Genomic DNA, 20,116 nt, shown 5'->3' with positions numbered 1-20,116 from the left:
CCATTGTATGACCACATCACTGTTGACTCTTCTGTCAATGAATAGTACTTATTCTACATTTTGCTTGTTGTAGTTTTTTTGGCTATTATGAAAAGTACTGCTAAGAACATTATTGTACGTGTCTCTCCACGTACATGTGAAAGTGCATTTCAGTTGGAGTAGAATTGCTAAGTCTACAATATCCATAGAATCAACTGTAGAAAGTAAAACCAAACTTTTTCTAAAGAGCGATATCAACATACATTCCCATCAGCTGTATATCAGAGATCTTATTGTTAGGCATCCTTACCAACATTTAGTAGGCTTTTTTTTTTAGACTCAAGGGGTACCTGTGCAGGTATGTTACATGAATATATTGTGTGATGCTGAAGTTTAGGCTTATATTGAACCTGTTACCCAAATAGTGAACTTAGTACCCAATAGGCAGTTATTCAATCCTTGCTCCTTTCCCTCTCTGCCCTCAGTGTCTACTGTTCCATTTTTATGTCCATGTGTTTCTGCATTAATTCACTTACCAGCTGCATCCATATTGCTACAAAGGACATTATTTCATTCTTTTTCATGGCTGTGTAGTATTCCATGGTGTATACATACCACATTTTCTTTATCCAATCCACCATTGATGAGCACCTAAGTTGATTCCATGTCTTTGCTATGGTGAATAGTGCTGCAATGAACTATGCACATGTGTCTTTTTGGTGAAATGATCTAATTTCCTTGGGATATATACCCAGTAATAGGATTGCTGGGTCAATGGCAGTTCTATATTTAGTTTGAGAAATCTCCAAACTACTTTCCACAGGAGCTGAACTAATTTACATTTCCACCAACGGTGTATAAATGTTCCCTTTTCTCTGCAACTTCATCAACATCTGTTATTTTTTGACTTTTTATTAGTAGCCGTTCTGATTGGCGTGAGATGGTATCTCATTGTGGTTTTGGTTTGCATTTCTCTGATGATCAGTGATGCTGAGCATTTTGTTCATGTTTGTTGGCCACTTGTTATGCTTTCTCTTAAGAAGTGTCTATTCATGTCCTTTGTGCAATTTTTTTTTTTGAGACAAGGTCTCACTCTGTCACCCAGGCTGGAGTGCAGTGGCATGATCATAGCTCGCTACAGCCTCGACCTACCAGGCTCAACCAATACTCCCACCTCAGCCTCCTGAGTAGCTGGGACCACAGACACATGCCACCACATCTGGCTAATTCTTTTTTTGTGCGGGGTGGGAGGGGGGAGATGGGGTCTCCCTATGTTCCCAGGCTGGTCTCAGATTCCTGGGACAAGCAAATCCTCTTCCTGCCTCAGCCTTTCAAAATACTGGGATTACAGGCGTGAGCCACCACACCTGGCCCTTTGTGCACTTTTTGATGGGTTTGTTGGTTTTTGCTTGTTGATTTAAGTTCCTTATGGATTCTGGATAGTAGTCCTTTGTTGGATGCATAGATTAAAAATATTTTCTCTCATTCCATGGGTTGTCTCTTTACTCTGTTGATAGTTTCTTTGGCTGTGCAGAAGCTCTGTGGTTTAATGAGGTCCCAACTGTCAGTTTTTGTTTTTGTTGTGTTTGCTTTTGAGGACTTAGTCATGAATTCTTTGCCCATGGCAATGTACAGAAGAGTGTTACCTAGGTGTTTTCTTCTAGGATTATTATTATTATTATTATTATTATTATTATTATTTTGAGATGGAGTCTCGCTCTGTCGCCCAGGCTGGAGTGCAGTGGCGCGATCTCGCTCCCTGCAAGCTCTGACTCCCGGGTTCATGCCATTCTCCTGCTTCAGCCTCCCCTAGTAGCTGGGACTACAGGAACCCACCACCACGCCTGGCTAATTTTTTGTATTTTTAGTAGAGATGAGGTTTCACCATGTTAGCCAGGATGGTCTTGATCTCCTGACCTCGTGATCCGCCTGCCTTGGCCTTGCAAAGTGCTGGGATTACAGACGTTAGCCACTGCGCCCGGCCTACTTTATTTACTTTATTTTTTTACGGAGGTTTGCTCTTGTTGCCCAAGCTGGAGTGCAATGGTGCGATCTCAGCTCACTGCAACCTCCGCCTCCCGGGTTCAAGTGATTCTCTTGCCTCAGCCTCCCGAGTAGTTGGGATTACAGGTGCTTGTTACCACGCCCAGCCAATTTTTTTGTGTTTTTAGTAGAAACGGGGTTTCAGCACGTTAGCAAGGCTGGTCTTGAACTCCTGACCTCAGGTGATCCGCCCACCTAGGCCTCCCAAAGTGCTGGGATTACAGGCGTGAGCCACCATGCCCAGCCTCTTCTAGGATTTTTATAGTTTGAAGTCTTACATTTAAGTCTTTAATCCATCTTGAGTTAATTTTTTTTATATGGTAAAAGGTAGGGATCCAGTTTTCTTCTTCTGCATATGGTTAGCCAGTTTTCCCAGCACCATTTAATGAATAGTGTGTCCTTTCTCCTTTTTTATTTTTATTGACTTTTTCAAAGATCCGTTGGCTGTAGATATGTGGCTTAATTTCTGGGTTCTTTATTCTGTGCCATTGGTCTATGTTGACACTTAATATTAATGGTCTTTTAAATTTTAACTTTTCTGGAGGGTGTTTAGCATAAGCTCTTTGTGGTTTTAATTTGCGTTTTATGATTCCTAACGTGGTTGAGCACCTTTGGTATGTTTATTGGTTATTTGGATATCTTGGTTTATTGATTTAATTTTGAAGTCTCTTTCCTATTTTTCTAGTGGGTTGTGTTTTTTTGGTATTAATTTGTAAGAGTTTTTACAAATTCATATATATACACATATATGTATATAGGTACATATATGTCTCATAGATGCAAGCCCTTTGTCAGTCACTAAGTTGAAAATATATTCTTCTCTGTGGCATGCCTTTTTATATGCCCTTAATATTGTATTTGGTTGAATAGAACTACTTAATTTCAAGGTAATTCAAAATTTATCTAACTTTTTCCTTGTGGTTAGTGCTTTCTGTGTTTTGTTTAAGAAATCTTTGCCAACCTTGAAATCATCAAGATATTCTCCATATTGTCATCTAATGGTTTCATTGATTTGCCTTTTAGACTTTGATATTTAATTCATCTGAATTAATTTATTTGGAATTGAAAACGTTGCCTTTCTTTGCTGCTCTGCTGTCTTTTTTTTATGAATCAAGTACTTGTATACGCATGGGTCTGTTTCTGGCTCTTTATTCTGCTCCACAGGTCTTTGTTTATTCTTGTTTCATAAAAGCACTCTGCCTTAATTACTGAAGCTTTACAATATGTTTGTTGTTGGTAGAACAAGACCCTCACCTTTTTGTTGTTTTTGTTTGTTTTGTTTGTTTGTTTATTTGTTTTGAGAGTATCTCAGCTATTGCCTGGCTCTTTGTAGTTCCACATAAATTTTAGAATCATTGTGTCAAATTCTACAAAAACACCTATTGGAACTGTATAAAATCTATAAATCAATTTGGGAAGAACTGACATTTTTACAATATCCTTGTATTAGTCCATTTTCACACTGCTATAAAGATACTACCTGAGACTGGGTAATTTATAAACAAAAGAGGTTTAATTGACTCACAGTTCCACATGGCTGGAGAGGCCTCAGGAAACTTACAATCATGGCAGAAGACAAAGGGGAAGCAACGCACATCTTACATGGTGGCAGGAGAGAGAGAGCATGCTAGGGAAACTGCCACTTTTAAACTATCAGATATCAGGAGAACCCTTTCACTATCACAAAAGCAGCATGAGGGAACTGCCCCCATGATCCAATCACCTCCTACCAGGACCTTCCCTTGACATGTGAAAATTACAAATAGATATGAGATTTGGGTGGGACACAAAGCCAAACCACATCAATCATCTTTCAATTCATGAACATGGTTTGTATCTCCTTTTAGATTGCCTCTATTTTCTCTAATGTCTTCTAGTTTTCTGAGTGGAGATCTTGCACATCTTTGATTACATTTCTTCTTAGAGATGTGACCTATTTTAGCCATGCTGTAGGTGCCTTTTTTTTTTTTTTGAGGTAGAGTCTCACTCTGTCACCCAGGCTGGAATGTGGTGGTACAATCATGGCTCACTTCAGCCTCCATCTCCCAGGATTAAGTAATCTTCCCATCTCAGCCTCCCGAGTAGCTGGAACCACATGCATGTACCACCACCTGGCTATTTTTTTGATTTTTGCAGAGATGAAGTCTCACTATGTTGCCCAGGCTGGTATGTGGCATTTTTTACATCATTTTTAACTGTTACTGGTAAGCACTAACTTTTTAATTTCCTCTTTTAATTTAAATATTTATTAAAAGTTTATATCATGCGATGTTTTCATTTATTATAAAAATCATATATGCTTTTTCTTTACTTAAAAATGTTTCTGCTCTCCCTCCCACCTGTATTACTTTTGTATTGCTGCTGTAACAAACTAGTACTCCCTATTTGTCCTGTGGCTTTCCATGAGCCCTGACACAGTGCTACCTCATTTGAAAAGCATAACCTGACATGCTGCTGCTTTTTCACTCTGGAGTTTGTTTCTATAACTGCCAATTCAGAAAGGAAAACCATTGCTTTTCAAACAATTTTGGGCTATTCTGAAAGGCTGTCACAGTTATCACAACTTTTTCTCTGTTCTGGGTTTGTGTACCCCCTAAGCAACAATGAGATCAATTGAAGGAGTCCAAGACTGACATAGAAAAGTAAATTTTGTCCTCTAGTGAAAAGGAGATGTGAACCCTGAAAGTTTGAGACATGTCTCAGTTAATTTAGAAAGTTTATTTTGCCAAGGTTAAGGATGTGCGCCTATGACACAGCCTCAGGAAGTCCTGAGGACATGTGCCCAAGGTGGTCAGGGCACAGCTTAGTTTTATACATTTTAGGAAAACATGAGACATCAATCAATATATGTAAGAAGTACATTGGTTCGGTCTGGAAGGGCAGGAGAACTTGAAGCAAAGGCAGGAAGACTCAAAGAGTGGAGGGAGCTTCCAGGTCACAGATAGGTAAGAGATGAAGAGTTGCATTCTTCTGAGTTTCTGATTACCCTTTCCAAAGAGGCAATCAGATATGCATCTATCTCATTGAGCAGAGGTGTGACTTTGAATAGAATGGGAGGCAGGGTGGCCCTAAGCAGCTACCAGCTTGACGTTTCCCTTTAGCTTAGTGATTTGGGGGCTCCAAGATTTATTTTTCTTTCAAAGGGGGTAGAAGGAAACCCCCTCACAAGATCCAATGTCTTCTGAAGAGTGACTCCTCAGAAGCCCCTTAAGTGACATCAAGTTTGGTGTCAGGCTGCCATGTGGCTAGAATAGATTTTTCACCCTCTTCCAAACAGCATTTCCCATTGTTTTCTGATCATATAAGATCCATCTGGAGCACTTATTAAACATACATTCATCAGTGCTTCATTATGATAATTTCTAAGGAGAGTGACTTGAGAACTTTTATTTTTAAAAAGAACTTATCATCATTTTCATGATCAAACAAATGTAGTAACCAGCATTGCTCTGAAGGACTATCAAGGGGGTGGGAGCGATCAAGTTACAATGTGCAAACCTCACTGTTGTTTCCAGGGTTTTTTAGTTTTCCTTGAATATACACTCCTCAGATTGTTGTAAACCTTTGGTTAATTTTCAGAGTTTTGAAAAAGTTGACTTTGACAATTTGTGCAAGCAGTGAACATACAGAATATATTCACTGTATATACAGAATATATAGCTGTAATATACAGAATATGTAACTGTAATATTACAGAATATATTCTGTAATATACAGAATATATAACTGTATATACAGAGGATGGATATACAGGGGGCCCCTCTCTGCATTCTACAAGTTCTGTCCTTCACAAGCTTTCATTATTATTATGATTATTGCAAAATGCACACAAGAGAAAATTTATCATTTTAGTTATTTTTAAGTGTATATTCAGTGAAAGTAAGAACATTCACAATGTTGTGCAATGATCACTACTATCCATCTCTAGAACTTTTTAGTCAACCCAAACAAAAACTCTATATTCATTAAACAATAACTCCCCATTTCCCCCTCTTCCTAGCCTCGGTAACATGTATTCTACTTTTTGTCTGTATGATTTGCCTAGCCTAGGTACATCATACAAAATTTGTCTTTTTATGTCTGACTTCATTCACCTAGCATAAAGCTTTCAAGGTGCATCCATGTTGTAGCATGTGTCAGAACTGCATTCCTTTTTAAGGCCGAATAATATTCCATGGTATGTATGTACCACATTTTGTTTATTTCTCTATTGATGTATATTTGGGTTGTTTTCACCTTTTGGCTATGGCTTTCACAAGTCTTTTATTTATCATGCTTTATGTATTATTCAATTCAAAGATTGTTTTCTAATTTTCTTTGTGATTTAATTTTTACTCATGGGTTATATGAGTGTATTGTTAAATTTCTATATATTTAGACATTTTCTAGTTTTGTTTTTGTCATTGATTTCCAGCTTAATAACACTTGTCATAAGGGAGGAGACCACCCCTCATATTGTCTTATGCCCATTTTCTGCCTCCAAAGAAAGAAAAAGTAAAAACTAAAAGGCAGAAATGAAATCCACAAGCAGACGGCCTGCCACCACACCCTGGGCCTGGTAGTTAAAGATCGACCCCTGACCTAATCGGTTATGTTATCTATAGATTACAGACATTGTATAGAAAAGCACTGTGAAAATCCCTATCCTGTTTTGTTCCGATCTAATTACCAGTGCATGCAGCCCCCAGTCACGTCACCCCCTGCTTGCTCAATCGAGCACGACCCTCTCACGCACACCCCCTTAGAGCTGTGAGCCCTTAAAAGGGATAGGAATTGCTCACTCGGGGAGCTCAGCTCTTCAGATAGGAGTCTTGCCAATGCCCCTGGCCGAATAAACCCCTTCCTTCTTTAACTCAGTGTCTGAGGAGTTTTGTCTGTGGCTTGTCCTGCTATAGTCAAAAAACATACTCTGTATGATTTGAATTATTTGAAAATTGTTGCTTTTTAATGGCCTAAAATATGGTCTTTATAGCAGTGTGAAAATGGACTAATACAAGGATATTGTAAAAGTGTCAGTTCTCACCAAATTGATTTATAGATTTTATACAGTTCCAATAGGTGTTTTTGTAAAACTTGACACAATGGTCAACCACAGAATGTATATTCTGTGGTTGATAGGTTCAATACTATAGCTATGTCAATTAGGACAAGCATCTTAATCAAGTTGTTCAAATTTGGTTTGCCTTTATTACTGGCTTTTTTCCATCAGTTACTGAGAGAGGTATGTTAAAATGTTCAACTATGATTGTGTATTTACTTATTTCTCCTTTTGGCTCTTTCAGTTTTACCTAATAAACTTAGAGACTGTGTTACTAGATGCAGACAAATTTGAGATTGCTGTATCCTCCTATTTGGTTGTTAGAAAATGTCTCTCCTTAACCCTAATAGTACTTCCTGCCTTCTGACCATCCCATTTAAAGCCAGCCCTCCTCTCCACTCCCCAGCTTCCCCTGCCTCAATTTTTAAAGACTTTTTTTCTAAGAGCAGTTTTTCAGTCACAGCAAAATTAAAATGAACATACAGAGATTTCCCATAAACCTCCTGTCCCTACAAATTCATAGCCTCCCCACTATCAACATCCCCCACCAGAGTGGTACATTTGTTACAACTGATGAACCTACACAGACACATCAATTATCAGCCCAAGCCCATAGTTTACCTTAGGGGTTCACTCTTGATAGGTGTGCAATGTTATCTCATTATTTTAATTTGTATTTCCCTGATGACATATGTTGTAGTGGGACATCTGTTTTATTTTTTTTTTTGAGACAGAGTCTCGCTCTGTCACCCAGGCTGGAGTGCAGTGGCATGATCTTGGCTCACTGCAAGCTCCGCCTCCTGGGTTCACGCTATTCTCCTGCCTCAGCCTCCCAAGTAGCTGGGACTACAGGCACTCGCCACCAAGCCCGGCTAATTTTTTGTATTTTTAGTAGAGACAGGGTTTCACCATGTTAGCCAGGTTGGTCTCGATCTCCTGACCTCGTGATCTGCCTGCCTCGGCCTCCCAAAGTGGTGGGATTACAGGCGTGAGCCACCGTGCCCGGCCAGTGGGACATCTTTTTACGTGCTTATTTGCCAACTGTATATCCCTTTGGTGAGGTATTTTTTAAAGTCTTTGGCCAATTTTTTAATTGGATTGTTTGTTAATTTAATTTTAAGAGTTCTTTGTATATTTTGGATAACAGTTCTTTTTCAAATTTGTTTCTTTTTCAAACAAATCTTTTTCAAATGTTTGTTATTTTGGATAACAGTCCTTTGCAAATATTTCCTTCCAGTCTGTGGTTTGTCTTCTCATTCTCTTGACATTGTCTTACTCAAAACAGATATTTTTAATTTTAATGAAATTCAGCTTATCAATTATTTCTTTGATGGATCATACCTTTGGTGTTGTATCTAAAATATCATTGCCATTGCCATACCCAAAGTCATTTAAGGTTTCTCCTGTTATCTTCTAGGAGTGTTACAGTTTTGCATTTTACATTTAGGTCTATGATCCAATTTGAGTTAATTTTTGTGAATGGTATAAGGTCTGTGTCTTAGTTAATTTTTTGGCATGTGGATGTCTAGTTGTTCCAGCACCATTTGTTGAAAAGAACAATATTTGCTCCATTGTATTGTCTTTGTCAAAGACCATTGACTATATTTATGTGTACCTATTTCTGGGCTCTCTATTCTACTTCATTGATCTATTCTCTCACCAATACTACACTATCTTGATTACTTTGGCTTTATAGTGAGCATTAAAGTTGGGAAGTGTCAGTCCTCCAACTCTATGTTCTTCTTCAATATTGTGTTGGTTATTCTTGGTCTTTTGCCTCTCCATATAAACTTTAGAATTAGTTTGTTGATATTCAGAAACTAACCTGCTAGGATTTTGATTGGAACTGCATTTAATCTATAGACGAATTTAGGAAGAGCTGACATCTTGATAATATTCAGTCTTCCTATCCATGGACATGGAAAAATCTCTCCATTTATTTAGTTCTTTTTTGATTTCTTTCATCGGAATTTTTTAGTTTTCCTTATATAGACCTTGTACATATTTTGTTAGATTTATACCTAAGTGTGTAACTTTGGGAGATGTTAATGTATATGGTATTATGTTTTTTATTTAAAATTCCACTTGCTTATTGCTCATATATAGGAAAATAATTGATTTTTGTGTATTAACCTTGTATTCTGCAATCTTGCTATAATAGCTTATTAGTTCCAGGATTTTTTTTTTTTTTTTTGCTGATTCTTTCAGATTTTCTATGTAAATGATAATGTCATCTGCAAACAAAGACAGTTTTATTTGTTCCGAATTTGTATGCCATTTCATTCCTTGTCTTGAATGCAGAAAGAATCAAGACTTAATAATTTATACTTAAGCCACATTCCTGTCTTAGGAATTCCAAAATATGACCCTTCCCTTATTTTAGCCTTGGCAGACAACTGGGATTGACACCAATATTTCATAATAGCTTAAGGTCTGTATCACACTAATCTCCATTCTCCAAATTCAGAATCCTTTTGATTATGTTTATAAATTTACATATCTGTGATTAAAAATGGTTCAGAACCAAATGATCAAGACTTTTACCATGTTTCTTCTATCTCACACAATATGAATATTCAATGTATGTGGTAAATAAATATGATGAATAAAAAGTGTAATGTATAATGTTTTGTGTATTTTAATACTTTCCTGACTTAACCCACTTTAAATGATCAGTCATTTTATGTTTTGTCCCAATAATTCTCCTTGGACCATTCTGATTTTATAGCAATGTAAAATGTCTCTCTATAGGCTTATGGAATTTTAATCAAATAGCTTTTGCTCAGAACTTAAAAAGACATTTGTCCTTGGGGCTAAAATTAGCCATGAAAAAGATTAAAAACAAAGCAAATTTAGAATATAATCAGTACTTTCAAAATGAGCTCGATTTGTGCTTCATCTTCATTTATAACACTTGCTTCTTCTTAGCTTCTAATAGAATAAGGAATAAGTTGTGCAAAGAATATATTTACATTTCTGAGGTTCGAAAAACAGATGAACCTCACAAGCTCATGCTCCTTTGTGTTTTGCAATGTCACAGGCCGCCTTAGTTGGAATGATTCACATAATGATCACTCTCTGAATAGGAAAAAATTCCAAGTTCTATACATTTTCACCAGATGTCCTATTCCTGCATTTTTTTCAGAGTTATTAAATATAGTACCTTTTTTCCTACTCTGGTAAATGTATCTGTTTGGATACCACCTTTCTTTCAAACACTATTTTCAGACAGGACCTCAGCAGTGCTTAAAGACTCATGTTATGGTTTGAGTGTGTCACTCAAAAGTTCATGTGTTAGAAATTTAATCCCCAATGCAACAGTTTTGGGAGGTAAGGACTAATAAGAGGTAACTAGGTCATAAGTGTGGAGCCTTCACAAATAGATTAATCATATGAGCAGGTTAGTTATCTCAAGAGGAGGCTGTTATAAAGCAAGTTCAGTTTCTGGTATCTCTCTCTGTCGCAAGTGCTCTCTTCCACCTTTCACCCTCTGCGATAAGATGATCCTCACCAGATGCTGGCACCATGTTCTTGGACTTCTCATCCTCCATTAACCCTGAGCCAAATACACTTCTACTATTTATAATTTACCCAGTCTGTGGTATTGTGTTATAGAAGCAGAAAATGGACTAAGACAACTCCACTACCTGGCCAAGATGAACCTCAGGTATCACAGAATTAGCAAAGGGATGTCCAAAGCTAATTAAGTGTCAATATACTTGAGAGCTATTTTAAAAATGCAGAAGTTATAGTTTGTTGGACTAAACCAGATAAGGCACCCAATTGGGAAGTACTTCTGAGACATTTTAGCTTTAAGTACTTGTTTTGATGATTTGGAAAGGTCTGGATGGAAATATAACTAATATTTATCAGGGTATTATCTGAGTTATTGCTCTTATCTGAAGTTGAGGTTAATAATTCAACTGATTATCAAATATGTTCCAAGAATTTGGATAAAATATTTACCAATTAATATACACAGATGGATAGATTTCATAACAAGTCCTGACATTTTTCCACATCCCCACTTATACTTTCTCAAATGTACTTAGCTCCTTGCAGCTCCTTGACAGTGCTTGGGGCTAAATGGTTCTTTCTCCACGCAGTGTGCTTTTCCATTCCCCACCTCGCCTGCCTTTCAAACCAGCTTGGAGGAAACCTATTTTTCTGAGCTCTCTTCAGACACACAACACTCTCTCCCTCACCAGACACCCACAAAATCTCCTTACTTTACGCTGATTACTTATTTCCATAGTTCCAGTCACTTTATAAACTGAAATTAATTTTTTTGATTATGGGCTTATCACAGGGCCTGGCTTACAGAAAACACTCAGAAAATGCAATAACCACAGGTAGGGAGTAGGGAAGGATTTCATCAATTTCTTCCTCCTCTGAAGGAAGTTTTAAGCTCCTGAAAGCCAGAAAACCAAACAAGAAACAAAGCGAAATTCTCAGGAGCACCTTTTTGCTGAAAAGAGAACCCCAAATACCCAAAATTTAGTCAAATATTCATATCCATATCCTTTCAGGACTAGGTAGTTATTTGTAATTTTAGGAATACTAAATAGAGAATAGGATCATAATTTCAGCTGGTCACTGACATTTAGCTCTTCTTCCTGCTGACATTTACAAAAGAAAATATAGAGGGTTAAAGTCTATGAAGTCTCTCAGGGTCTGCAATACCTCTTTCTTCTAAGAGCACTCTTGTCTATTTATAGTGATATATCCAGGTGCAAATTACAAAGAAATCTTACTGTTTACACTCAGGCTCATGCTGTCCTGCTCTAAAAGAAAATTGGCTGCACATGGACTTGTCCAGTTGTTTTTTCCGGTAACTGCCTGTGTATGTTGTCACGGAAGAATCTGACCATCGTGTTTCATCCTGCCAAGATGCTCCAGCCTTGCGTCTGATCAGATCAAACTCTTGAGAAGTAAGAGGGCTAAAGGGCAGAAGAATTTGTGGAGTCAAGTAGAAGAAGTGTGACATAACTATGAATGGCCTCTCTGGACGAAAACTTGTCAAGTCCTCTGCATAATGAAGAATTAATTTCCTTCTAGTAGCAGGAAGCAATTGACTGGGCTCACCAAACTTTGTGACTCAACAGTTCACAGACTGCAGAAGCTTAACTGTCTTAGATATAGTTGCCAAGCAACAGATCACAAAATTCCACAAATGCTACCCCCTTGCCTCCCAAGGGAGGTAAATTTTAACTAACAAATTTGTAAGTTATATAACTTTCTGGATTTTGCTCTAACAAATATGAAATATGCTGCTTCATAATTATGGCAAGAAAGCAGGTGGCAAAATTATTTGTATTTTACTGCTATCACGAATAAAGCAGTAATTCCTAATGATAGTGGTTCAAGAAGTGGAAATAAGAGATGAAAGAACAGTGCCAAGCATTCACTTCTCCTAAAGACCTCCAAGTGTCTGGAAGAGAACATGAACTGCTTGTAATGTCAACAATAGCAGGTGACTCAACAGCTTCTCATATGTCACAGAGTAGTGGTGCTCTGGCTGGCTGCACACTAGAGTCACCCTGGAAGCTGTTAAAATAAGCAGGAGTTCAGGCCCCCACCACAGAGATTCTGATTCAGTTGATGTGGAGTAGGGCCCAGGCATCACTATTTGTTTAAAGCTTAATCCTGGAGGATTCTAAAGAGCAGCCAGGGTTAAGAATTAAGGTCATGGACTTGGAAAAAACATTTGACAAAATCCAGCATCCCTTTAGGATTAAAACTTGAGGCAAAATTGGCATAGAAGGGACATACCTCAAAATATTAAAAGCCATATATGTAAAACCCACAGCCAACATTATACTGAATGGGGAAAAGTTGAGAGCATTCCTCCTGAGAACTGGAAAAAGATAAGGATGTCCACTTTCACTACTTCTATTCAACATAGTACTGGAAGTCCTAGCCAGAGCAATCAGACAAGAGAAAGAAATAAAGGACATGCAAATCAGTAAAGAGGAAGTCAAACAGTTGCTGTTCACTGATGATACGATCATATACCTAGAAAATCCTAAAGACTCATCCAAAAAGCTTCTAGATCTGATAAATGGATTCAGTAAAGTTTCAGGATACAAAATCAATGTACACAAATCAGTAGCACTGTTATACACCAACAGCGACCAAGCTGAGAATCAAATCAAGAACTCAACCCCTTTTGTAACAGTGACAAAATAAATAAATAAATAAATAAAATACTTAGGGATACACCTTACATAGGAGATGGAAGATCTCTACAAGGAGGCTGGGCACGGTGGCTCACGCCTGTAGTCCCAGCACTTTGGGAGGCCGAGGCGGGCAGATCACGAGGTCAGGAGATCGCGACCATCCTGGCTAACATAGTGAAACCCCATCTCTACTAAAAATACAAAAAATTAGCCAGGCGTGGTGGAGGGCGCCTGTGGTCTCAGCTACTCAGGAGGCTGAGGCAGGAGCATGGCGTGAACCCAGAGGTGGAGCTTGCAGAGATGCCAAGATTGCGCCACTGCACTCCAGTCTGGGTGACAGAGCGAGACTCCGTCTTAAACAAAAATAAAATAAAATTAAATTAAAAAAGATCGCTACAAGGAGGCCGGGCACGGTGGCTCATGCCTATAATCCCAGCACTTTGGGAGGCCGAGGCGGGTGGATCACGAGGTCAGGAGATCGAGACCATCCTGGCTAACATGGTGAAACCCCATCTCTACTAAAAAATAAAAAAATTAGCCAGGTGTGGTAGTGGGCACCTGTAGTCCCAGTTACTTGGGAGGCTGAGGCAGGAGAATGGCGTGAACCCGGGAGGCAGAGCTTGCAGTGAGCAGAGATTGTGCCACTGCACTCCAGGCTGGGTAACAGGGCAAGACTCCATCTCAAAAAAAAAAAAAAAAAAAAAAAGATCTCTAAGGAAAACTACAAAACACTGTTGAAAGAAGTCATAGGTGACACAAACAAATGGAAAAACATCACCTTGCTCATGGATGGGTGGAATTAATATGGTGAAAATGAACATATTGACAAAAACAATCTATAAATTCGATGCAATTTCCATCAAAATACCATCATCATTCTTCACAGAACTAGAAAAAACAATCCTAAAATTCACATGGAGTAAAAAATAAGTCTGTGTAACCAAAGCAAGACTAAGCAAAAAGAACAAATCTGGAATTGCCCATCTTTAAACTATACTACAAGGCTATACGTACTAAAAAAGCATGGTACTGGTATAAAAATAGCCACATAGACCAATGGAACAGAATAGAGAACCCAGAAATAAAGCCAAATACTTACAGCCAATTGATCTTCAACAAAGCAAACAAAAACATAAAGTGAGGAAAGGACACCTTATTCAACAAATGGTGCTGGGTAATTGGCAAGCCACATGTAGAAGAATGAAACTGGATCTTCATCTCTCACCTTATAAAAAATCGACTCAAGATGGATCAAAGACTTATCTAAGACCTGAAACCATAACAATTCTAGAAGATAACATAGGAAAAACTCTTCTAGACATTGGCTTAGGCAAAGACTTCATGACAAAGAACTCAAAAGCAAATGCAACAAAAACAAAGATAAGCAGATGGGACCTAATAAAACTAGAAAGCTACACAGCAAAAGATATAATCAGCAGAGTAAACAGACAACCCACAGAGTGGGAGAAAATATTTGCAAACCATGCAAAGTTTGCAACAAAGTTCTTTGTTCTAGACAAAGGACTAATATCCAGAATTGACAAGGAACTCAAACAAATCAGCAAGAAAAAAACAAATAATCCCAGCAAAAAGTAGACTAAGGATACGAATATACAATTCTCAAAAGAGGATATACAAATGGTCAACAAACATGAAAAAATGCTCAACATCACTAATTATCAGGGAAATGCAAATCAAAACGAGATATCACCTTACTCCTGCAAGAATGGCCATAACTTAAAAATAAAAAAAAAATAGATGTTGGCATGGATGTGGTGAAAAGGGAACACTTTTATACTGCTGGTGGGAATGTGAACTAGTACAACCACTATGGAAAACAGTAAGGAGATTCCTTAACTAAAAGTAGAACTACCATTTGATCCAGAAATCCCACTATTGGGTATCTACCCAGAGGAAAAGAAGTCATCATATGAAAATGACACATGGACACGCATGTTTATAGAAGCACAATTTGCAATTGCAAAAATATGGAACCAGCCTACATGCCCATCAACCCATGAGTGGATAAAGAAAATGTGGTGTATATAGATACCATGGAATACTACCCAGCCATAAAAAAGAATGAAGTAATGGCATTTACAGCAACCTGGATGGAGTTGGAGGCCACTATTCTAAGTGACGTAACTAAGGAATGGAAAACCAAACATCGTATGTTCTCACTCATAAGTGGGAACTAAGCTATGAGGACGCAAAAACATAAGAACTATATAATGGACTTCGGGGACTCTGGGGCAATGGTGGGAGGCAGGTGAGGGATAAAAGATGATACATTGGGTACAGTGTATACTGCTCAGGTGACGGGTGCACCAAAATCTCAGAAATCACCAGTAAAGAACTTATCCACGTAACCAAAACCCACCTGTTCCCCCAAAAACTATTGAAATGTTTAAAAAGCACATTTCCTCTTTAAAGAGAGAGAGGGAGAGAAAGAGAGAGAGAGAATTAAGGTCATGGAAATGCCACCGTGAACTTTTTTATGTTGAGAAGTCATAGCATTTGATCTTCTATTCACTTGAATCCCTCCATCCTTCACTAATAATTACTGTAAATCTGATTATTATGTTTGCCCATCCTCACTTCTCCAGATTAAAAAGCAATTCATTGGCAAATCAAAATGAAATAAATCTTTCAACGTTTGTTCTTTTTTTTTTGTTTGTTTTGAGACAGAATTTTGCTCTGTCACCCAGGCTAGAGTTCAGTGGCACAATCTCGGCTCACTGCAAGCTCCGCCTCCCGGGTTCACGCCATTCTCCTGCCTCAGCCTCCTGAGTAGCTGGGACTACAGGCGCCTGCCACCGCGCCCAGATAGGTTTTTGTGTTTTCAGTGGAGACAGGGTTTCACCGTGTTAGCCAGGATGGTCTCGATCTCCTGACCTCGTAATCCGCCTGCCTCGGCCTCCCAAAGTGCTGGGATTACAGGCGTGAGACACCGCGCCCAGCGTTTGTCCTTTTTTTTATTAACTGTTGGGGCAGTAGTTCTCAACTCCCAGTGCTCATTCAAGTAACCCTCTGAATTCTTTATAAACACAGATGCCATGTACATTCCCCACTTCACCCCAATCAGAAGTACCGATTAGCAACTCTGCAAGTGGAGCTATCATTAAGTGCTGAAAAAAAGAATTTTGATAGATGATTTGATCAGCACCAATAGGGCCCAATAAACCTGCAGAACTCTCAGCTCTACCTTCAGAGACTGTAGGTCTGAGGTAAAGCCCAGGGATCTGCATTTTTATATTGTTACATGCTTCTGCTGCAATTGGTCTTTGAATACAAGTGACGCTGCTCCAGGGATTGAATTTAAAGTCTTTTCAAGTCAGGCTGACACACTATATGGTATGTTTCTCTGAGGATGAGATTATTTGCAAATACTTGTTAGTACGTTTCCTTATGGTTCCTTCCTTAAAATGTTGAAATTTGGAACATAAGCACCTTTGCCCTAGAAAAAGAATTAGGCAGATATTGGCAGACTTAGCTGCTTTTTATCATGGAGTTGAAGATTTTTTGGAGAAATCCAGATGAGCTAAAAAGATGACAGAAACCATGGGTGGTGGCACACACCTGTAGTCCCAGTTACTTAGGAGGCTGAGACAGGAGGATCACTTGAGCCTAAGAGTTCGAGTCCAGCCTGGGCAACAGAGTAAGACCCTATCTCTATTTTTTTTTAAAAAGATGATGAAGATAAAGAGTTTTTGAAAGAGAGGAAGGAACACTGGGCTGTCCAGGTCTTTTTAACCCATTCATTATCAGGTAGTGGCTGCTTGAGGAAAACTCTGCCAGCAATATGTATTGTTTTGAGACAGGAAAATAAATAGATAAAATTGTGAAAGATTATTTGTAAAAAACATTTTAAAATTTTCTTCTCAAAGTATGTGTTAGTCTATAAATGAATATGGAATAAAATAAGGTCTTTTAAAAATACATTATTGTTTCAGTGTGCTTTGTTATCACTTTCCTGTCCTCTATAATATTTTACTTTTCCCCTAATCAGTTATCATTTTAACAATTATAACCTCAAAAATCAAAAGTAGTGAAACTTAAGGGAAAATGTCTACTCTTGGGTTTAGATGGAATTATGACTTAGTTCAGCAGTCCACTTGATGTTGAACAAGTCTGTTAAAAATAAATTGGACCGGCTGGTCGCAGTGGCTCATGCCTATAATCCTAGCACTTTGGGAGGCCGAGGCAGGCAGATTGCCTGAGCTCAGGAGTTTGTGATCAGCCTGGGCAACATGGTGAAACCCTGTCTCTACTAAAATACAAAAAATTAGCCGGGCATGGTGGTGTGCGCCTGTAATCCCAGCTACTCAGGAGGCTGAGGCAGGAGAATCACTTGAACCTGGGAGGCGGAGGTTGCAGTATTGTGCCACTGCACTCCAGCCTGGGCGACAGAGCGATACTCTGTCTCAAAAAATAAAACTAAATTAAATTAAAATAAAATAATAAATTAGATTTCCAATTAGAGAATAAGTGAATAGACTAATTGAATTTATTATCATAAGTGTTTAATCTATAATAATTCTAGAGGACCTCATGCTCATTCTTTGTTCTGACATTTTATCAGATACATTCCTTCTCATGGGCACTGACTTGTATGGTCTGACTTCCTGGTTGGAAAATCCACACTAAAAACTTCCTTTTTGTAACTGATTTATGGCAAGCTGTATTGTTTATTCATCAGTGTGTTAAGTATGACAAAAAAAATCAAGGGCACTGTGACAACAAACTCTAGGTTGTGAGCATGATTTCGTGAAAATAGGAGCTTACTGGGTGACCTCATACCAAATGAAACTAGCAGGGGGTGTTCATTTCACCTGGTGCATGAGAGCCTTTGGTGACCTGGCACTGACTAGGCTTCTCTCTGAACATAAGCTGATTATTCTAATGAGATGTCAATAGGTATTAATTAAAAGGGTTTCATGGTAAGTAAGTTTAGAACAATTTGGGATAAATATGTTTTTTGTTGTAAGACTTCTCAGAGCATTTAATGTCTGTTTGCATTGTGTGTCTTTCAAAGTGGCCTAGATCGTGCAGCATTTCTTAAACTTATTTGACCACAAAACTCCTTTTGTCACAAGCATCTCTGAGGATTTCTATTCTATAGAAGAACCCAGGAACAGGAAAGGCCAGAGATCTCTATAGCTGACACAATGGCTGGTCTGCAGTTTCTGAAAGTTACTAGATCTTGACTAGATCACCAGCTTAAAGTACTGATAGCCTGCCAAAAGGGTGGATCAAGCCGTATTTTGTTAAAAAAAATTTAGAGATAACATCGAACAGTAAAGTACACACATATATTTTACATATGTCCTTACCCGTGTAACTATGACCCATATTCAGCATGCTAAAATGTTGTTCTGTGTTTCTTTCCAGTCAAAACAGCACACACACACACACACACACGCACATGTGCGCGCACACACACACACAAACACACGCGCACACACACAAAACACAACATCTGGTAACCACTAATTCAATTTCTATCACCACAGACTATGTATGTCAGGCTATATCCTGTGAAGGCAGAAGCTTATTGATATCATCACAAGATGAAACCTAGGAAGATACCAGATAAAGACCAGAGAAAGCAGAATGCCCTTGAGAAAAAAACCCCATACGATGCTGAAATTTCCATCTCAGCCTGAATCCATCTGCTCCTCATAAGGTGCTAAGTTCTGATATTTGGATGAGTGTGGCTACGTACCTTAATGAGTACACATAATGTGTTACAGTTAATAACTGAGTCTGTCAATTACAATAGTATTAATTCTTAGTCCTTGATCTTGGAATAGTTTCTTCATGCTTACTAACCAATTGTGTGATTCGGAAATTTTTAGTAACTTATCAAAAACTGAGTAGTAGATGGCCTAAAAGACACGGATACAAGGAACCAGTTACAATAAGACTTGATGGAAATAAAAGAAGGGGAAACTACAAAGGAACAGGAAAAGGAAATTGATAAAATTAGTGAGGAAAAGACCAAAAGGAAGGATCTTTTTTCATTGCTTTCCTGAAATTTATTTTTGGTTCTGTTTACCATTCAAAAACTGAAACTGATTGTTAACAGTGTATATATTGTGATCCCAATTTCGCTTAATAAAAAGTGTGTGTGTGTGTGTGTATTTTAGAAGAAAAGGTCTAGAAGGTTATATATAAATGTTAATACTTATTTTAGCTGAGTGGAAAAATACACATGATTTTTACATCATATATTCTTTTATTTTTTAAATAAATTTACAATGAATATATGTAACATAATCAGAGTCAAAATGTTATTTTACAAAAGTTAAAGCAAATTGAATATATCAACATATAATCTGTATTAGGCTATTTTATGTTGCTATAAAGGAATATCTGAGGCTGAGTAATTTATAAAGAAAAGAGATTTAATTGGCTCATGGTTCTGCAGACTGCACAAGAAACATAGTGCTGGCATCTGCTTCTGGTGAGGCTTCAGGAAGCTTCACTCATGGAAGTGGAAGGGAGAGCAAGCATGTCACATGACGAGACAAGGAGCAAGAGAAAGAAGCGGGGGTAGGTCCCAGACTCTTTTCAACAACCAGACAGCCCGTGAACCGATTATGGCAGGGCAGGCCCTAAGCCATTCATGAGGGATCTGCCCCCACGACCCAAACACCTCCCAGGATGCCTGACCTCCAACTTTGGGGATCACATTTCAACATGAGATTTGGAGGGGACAAATATTCAAGCCATATCATAATCAATCACTCACATCTTGCAAGAAATCTTTTGGGTTTGCATTTACTTTTCCACTTCCTTCTAGAGTCCAGGCCTTAAGAAAAAAAAACCTCTAAGGCATAGAGATTGGAACCAATTCAGTCAAATATGATGCTTC

The 20,116-nt window shown here is 38.2% G+C and overlaps 1 protein-coding gene across 4 annotated transcripts in view; it reads right to left on the bottom strand.

Annotated features, from left to right (window-relative positions):
• C3H4orf51 (chromosome 3 C4orf51 homolog) overlaps positions 1–12,493 on the bottom strand; it is a 93,139-nt gene extending 80,646 nt beyond the window's left edge. For all 4 annotated transcript variants that reach the window (XM_054484731.2, XM_054484733.1, XM_054484732.1 and 1 more), the window contains exon 1: positions 11,815–12,493. In XM_054484731.2, coding sequence (XP_054340706.1) covers positions 11,815–12,047 — 233 coding nt within the window. In that variant the 5' untranslated portion in view covers positions 12,048–12,493. The remainder of the gene's footprint in view (positions 1–11,814) is intronic.
• Positions 12,494–20,116: the final 7,623 nt, after the last annotated feature.

Source organism: Pongo pygmaeus, chromosome 3, assembly GCF_028885625.2.
Source record: "Pongo pygmaeus isolate AG05252 chromosome 3, NHGRI_mPonPyg2-v2.0_pri, whole genome shotgun sequence".
NCBI lineage: Eukaryota > Metazoa > Chordata > Mammalia > Primates > Hominidae > Pongo > Pongo pygmaeus.
This window is presented reverse-complemented; position numbering and strand designations above follow the sequence as displayed.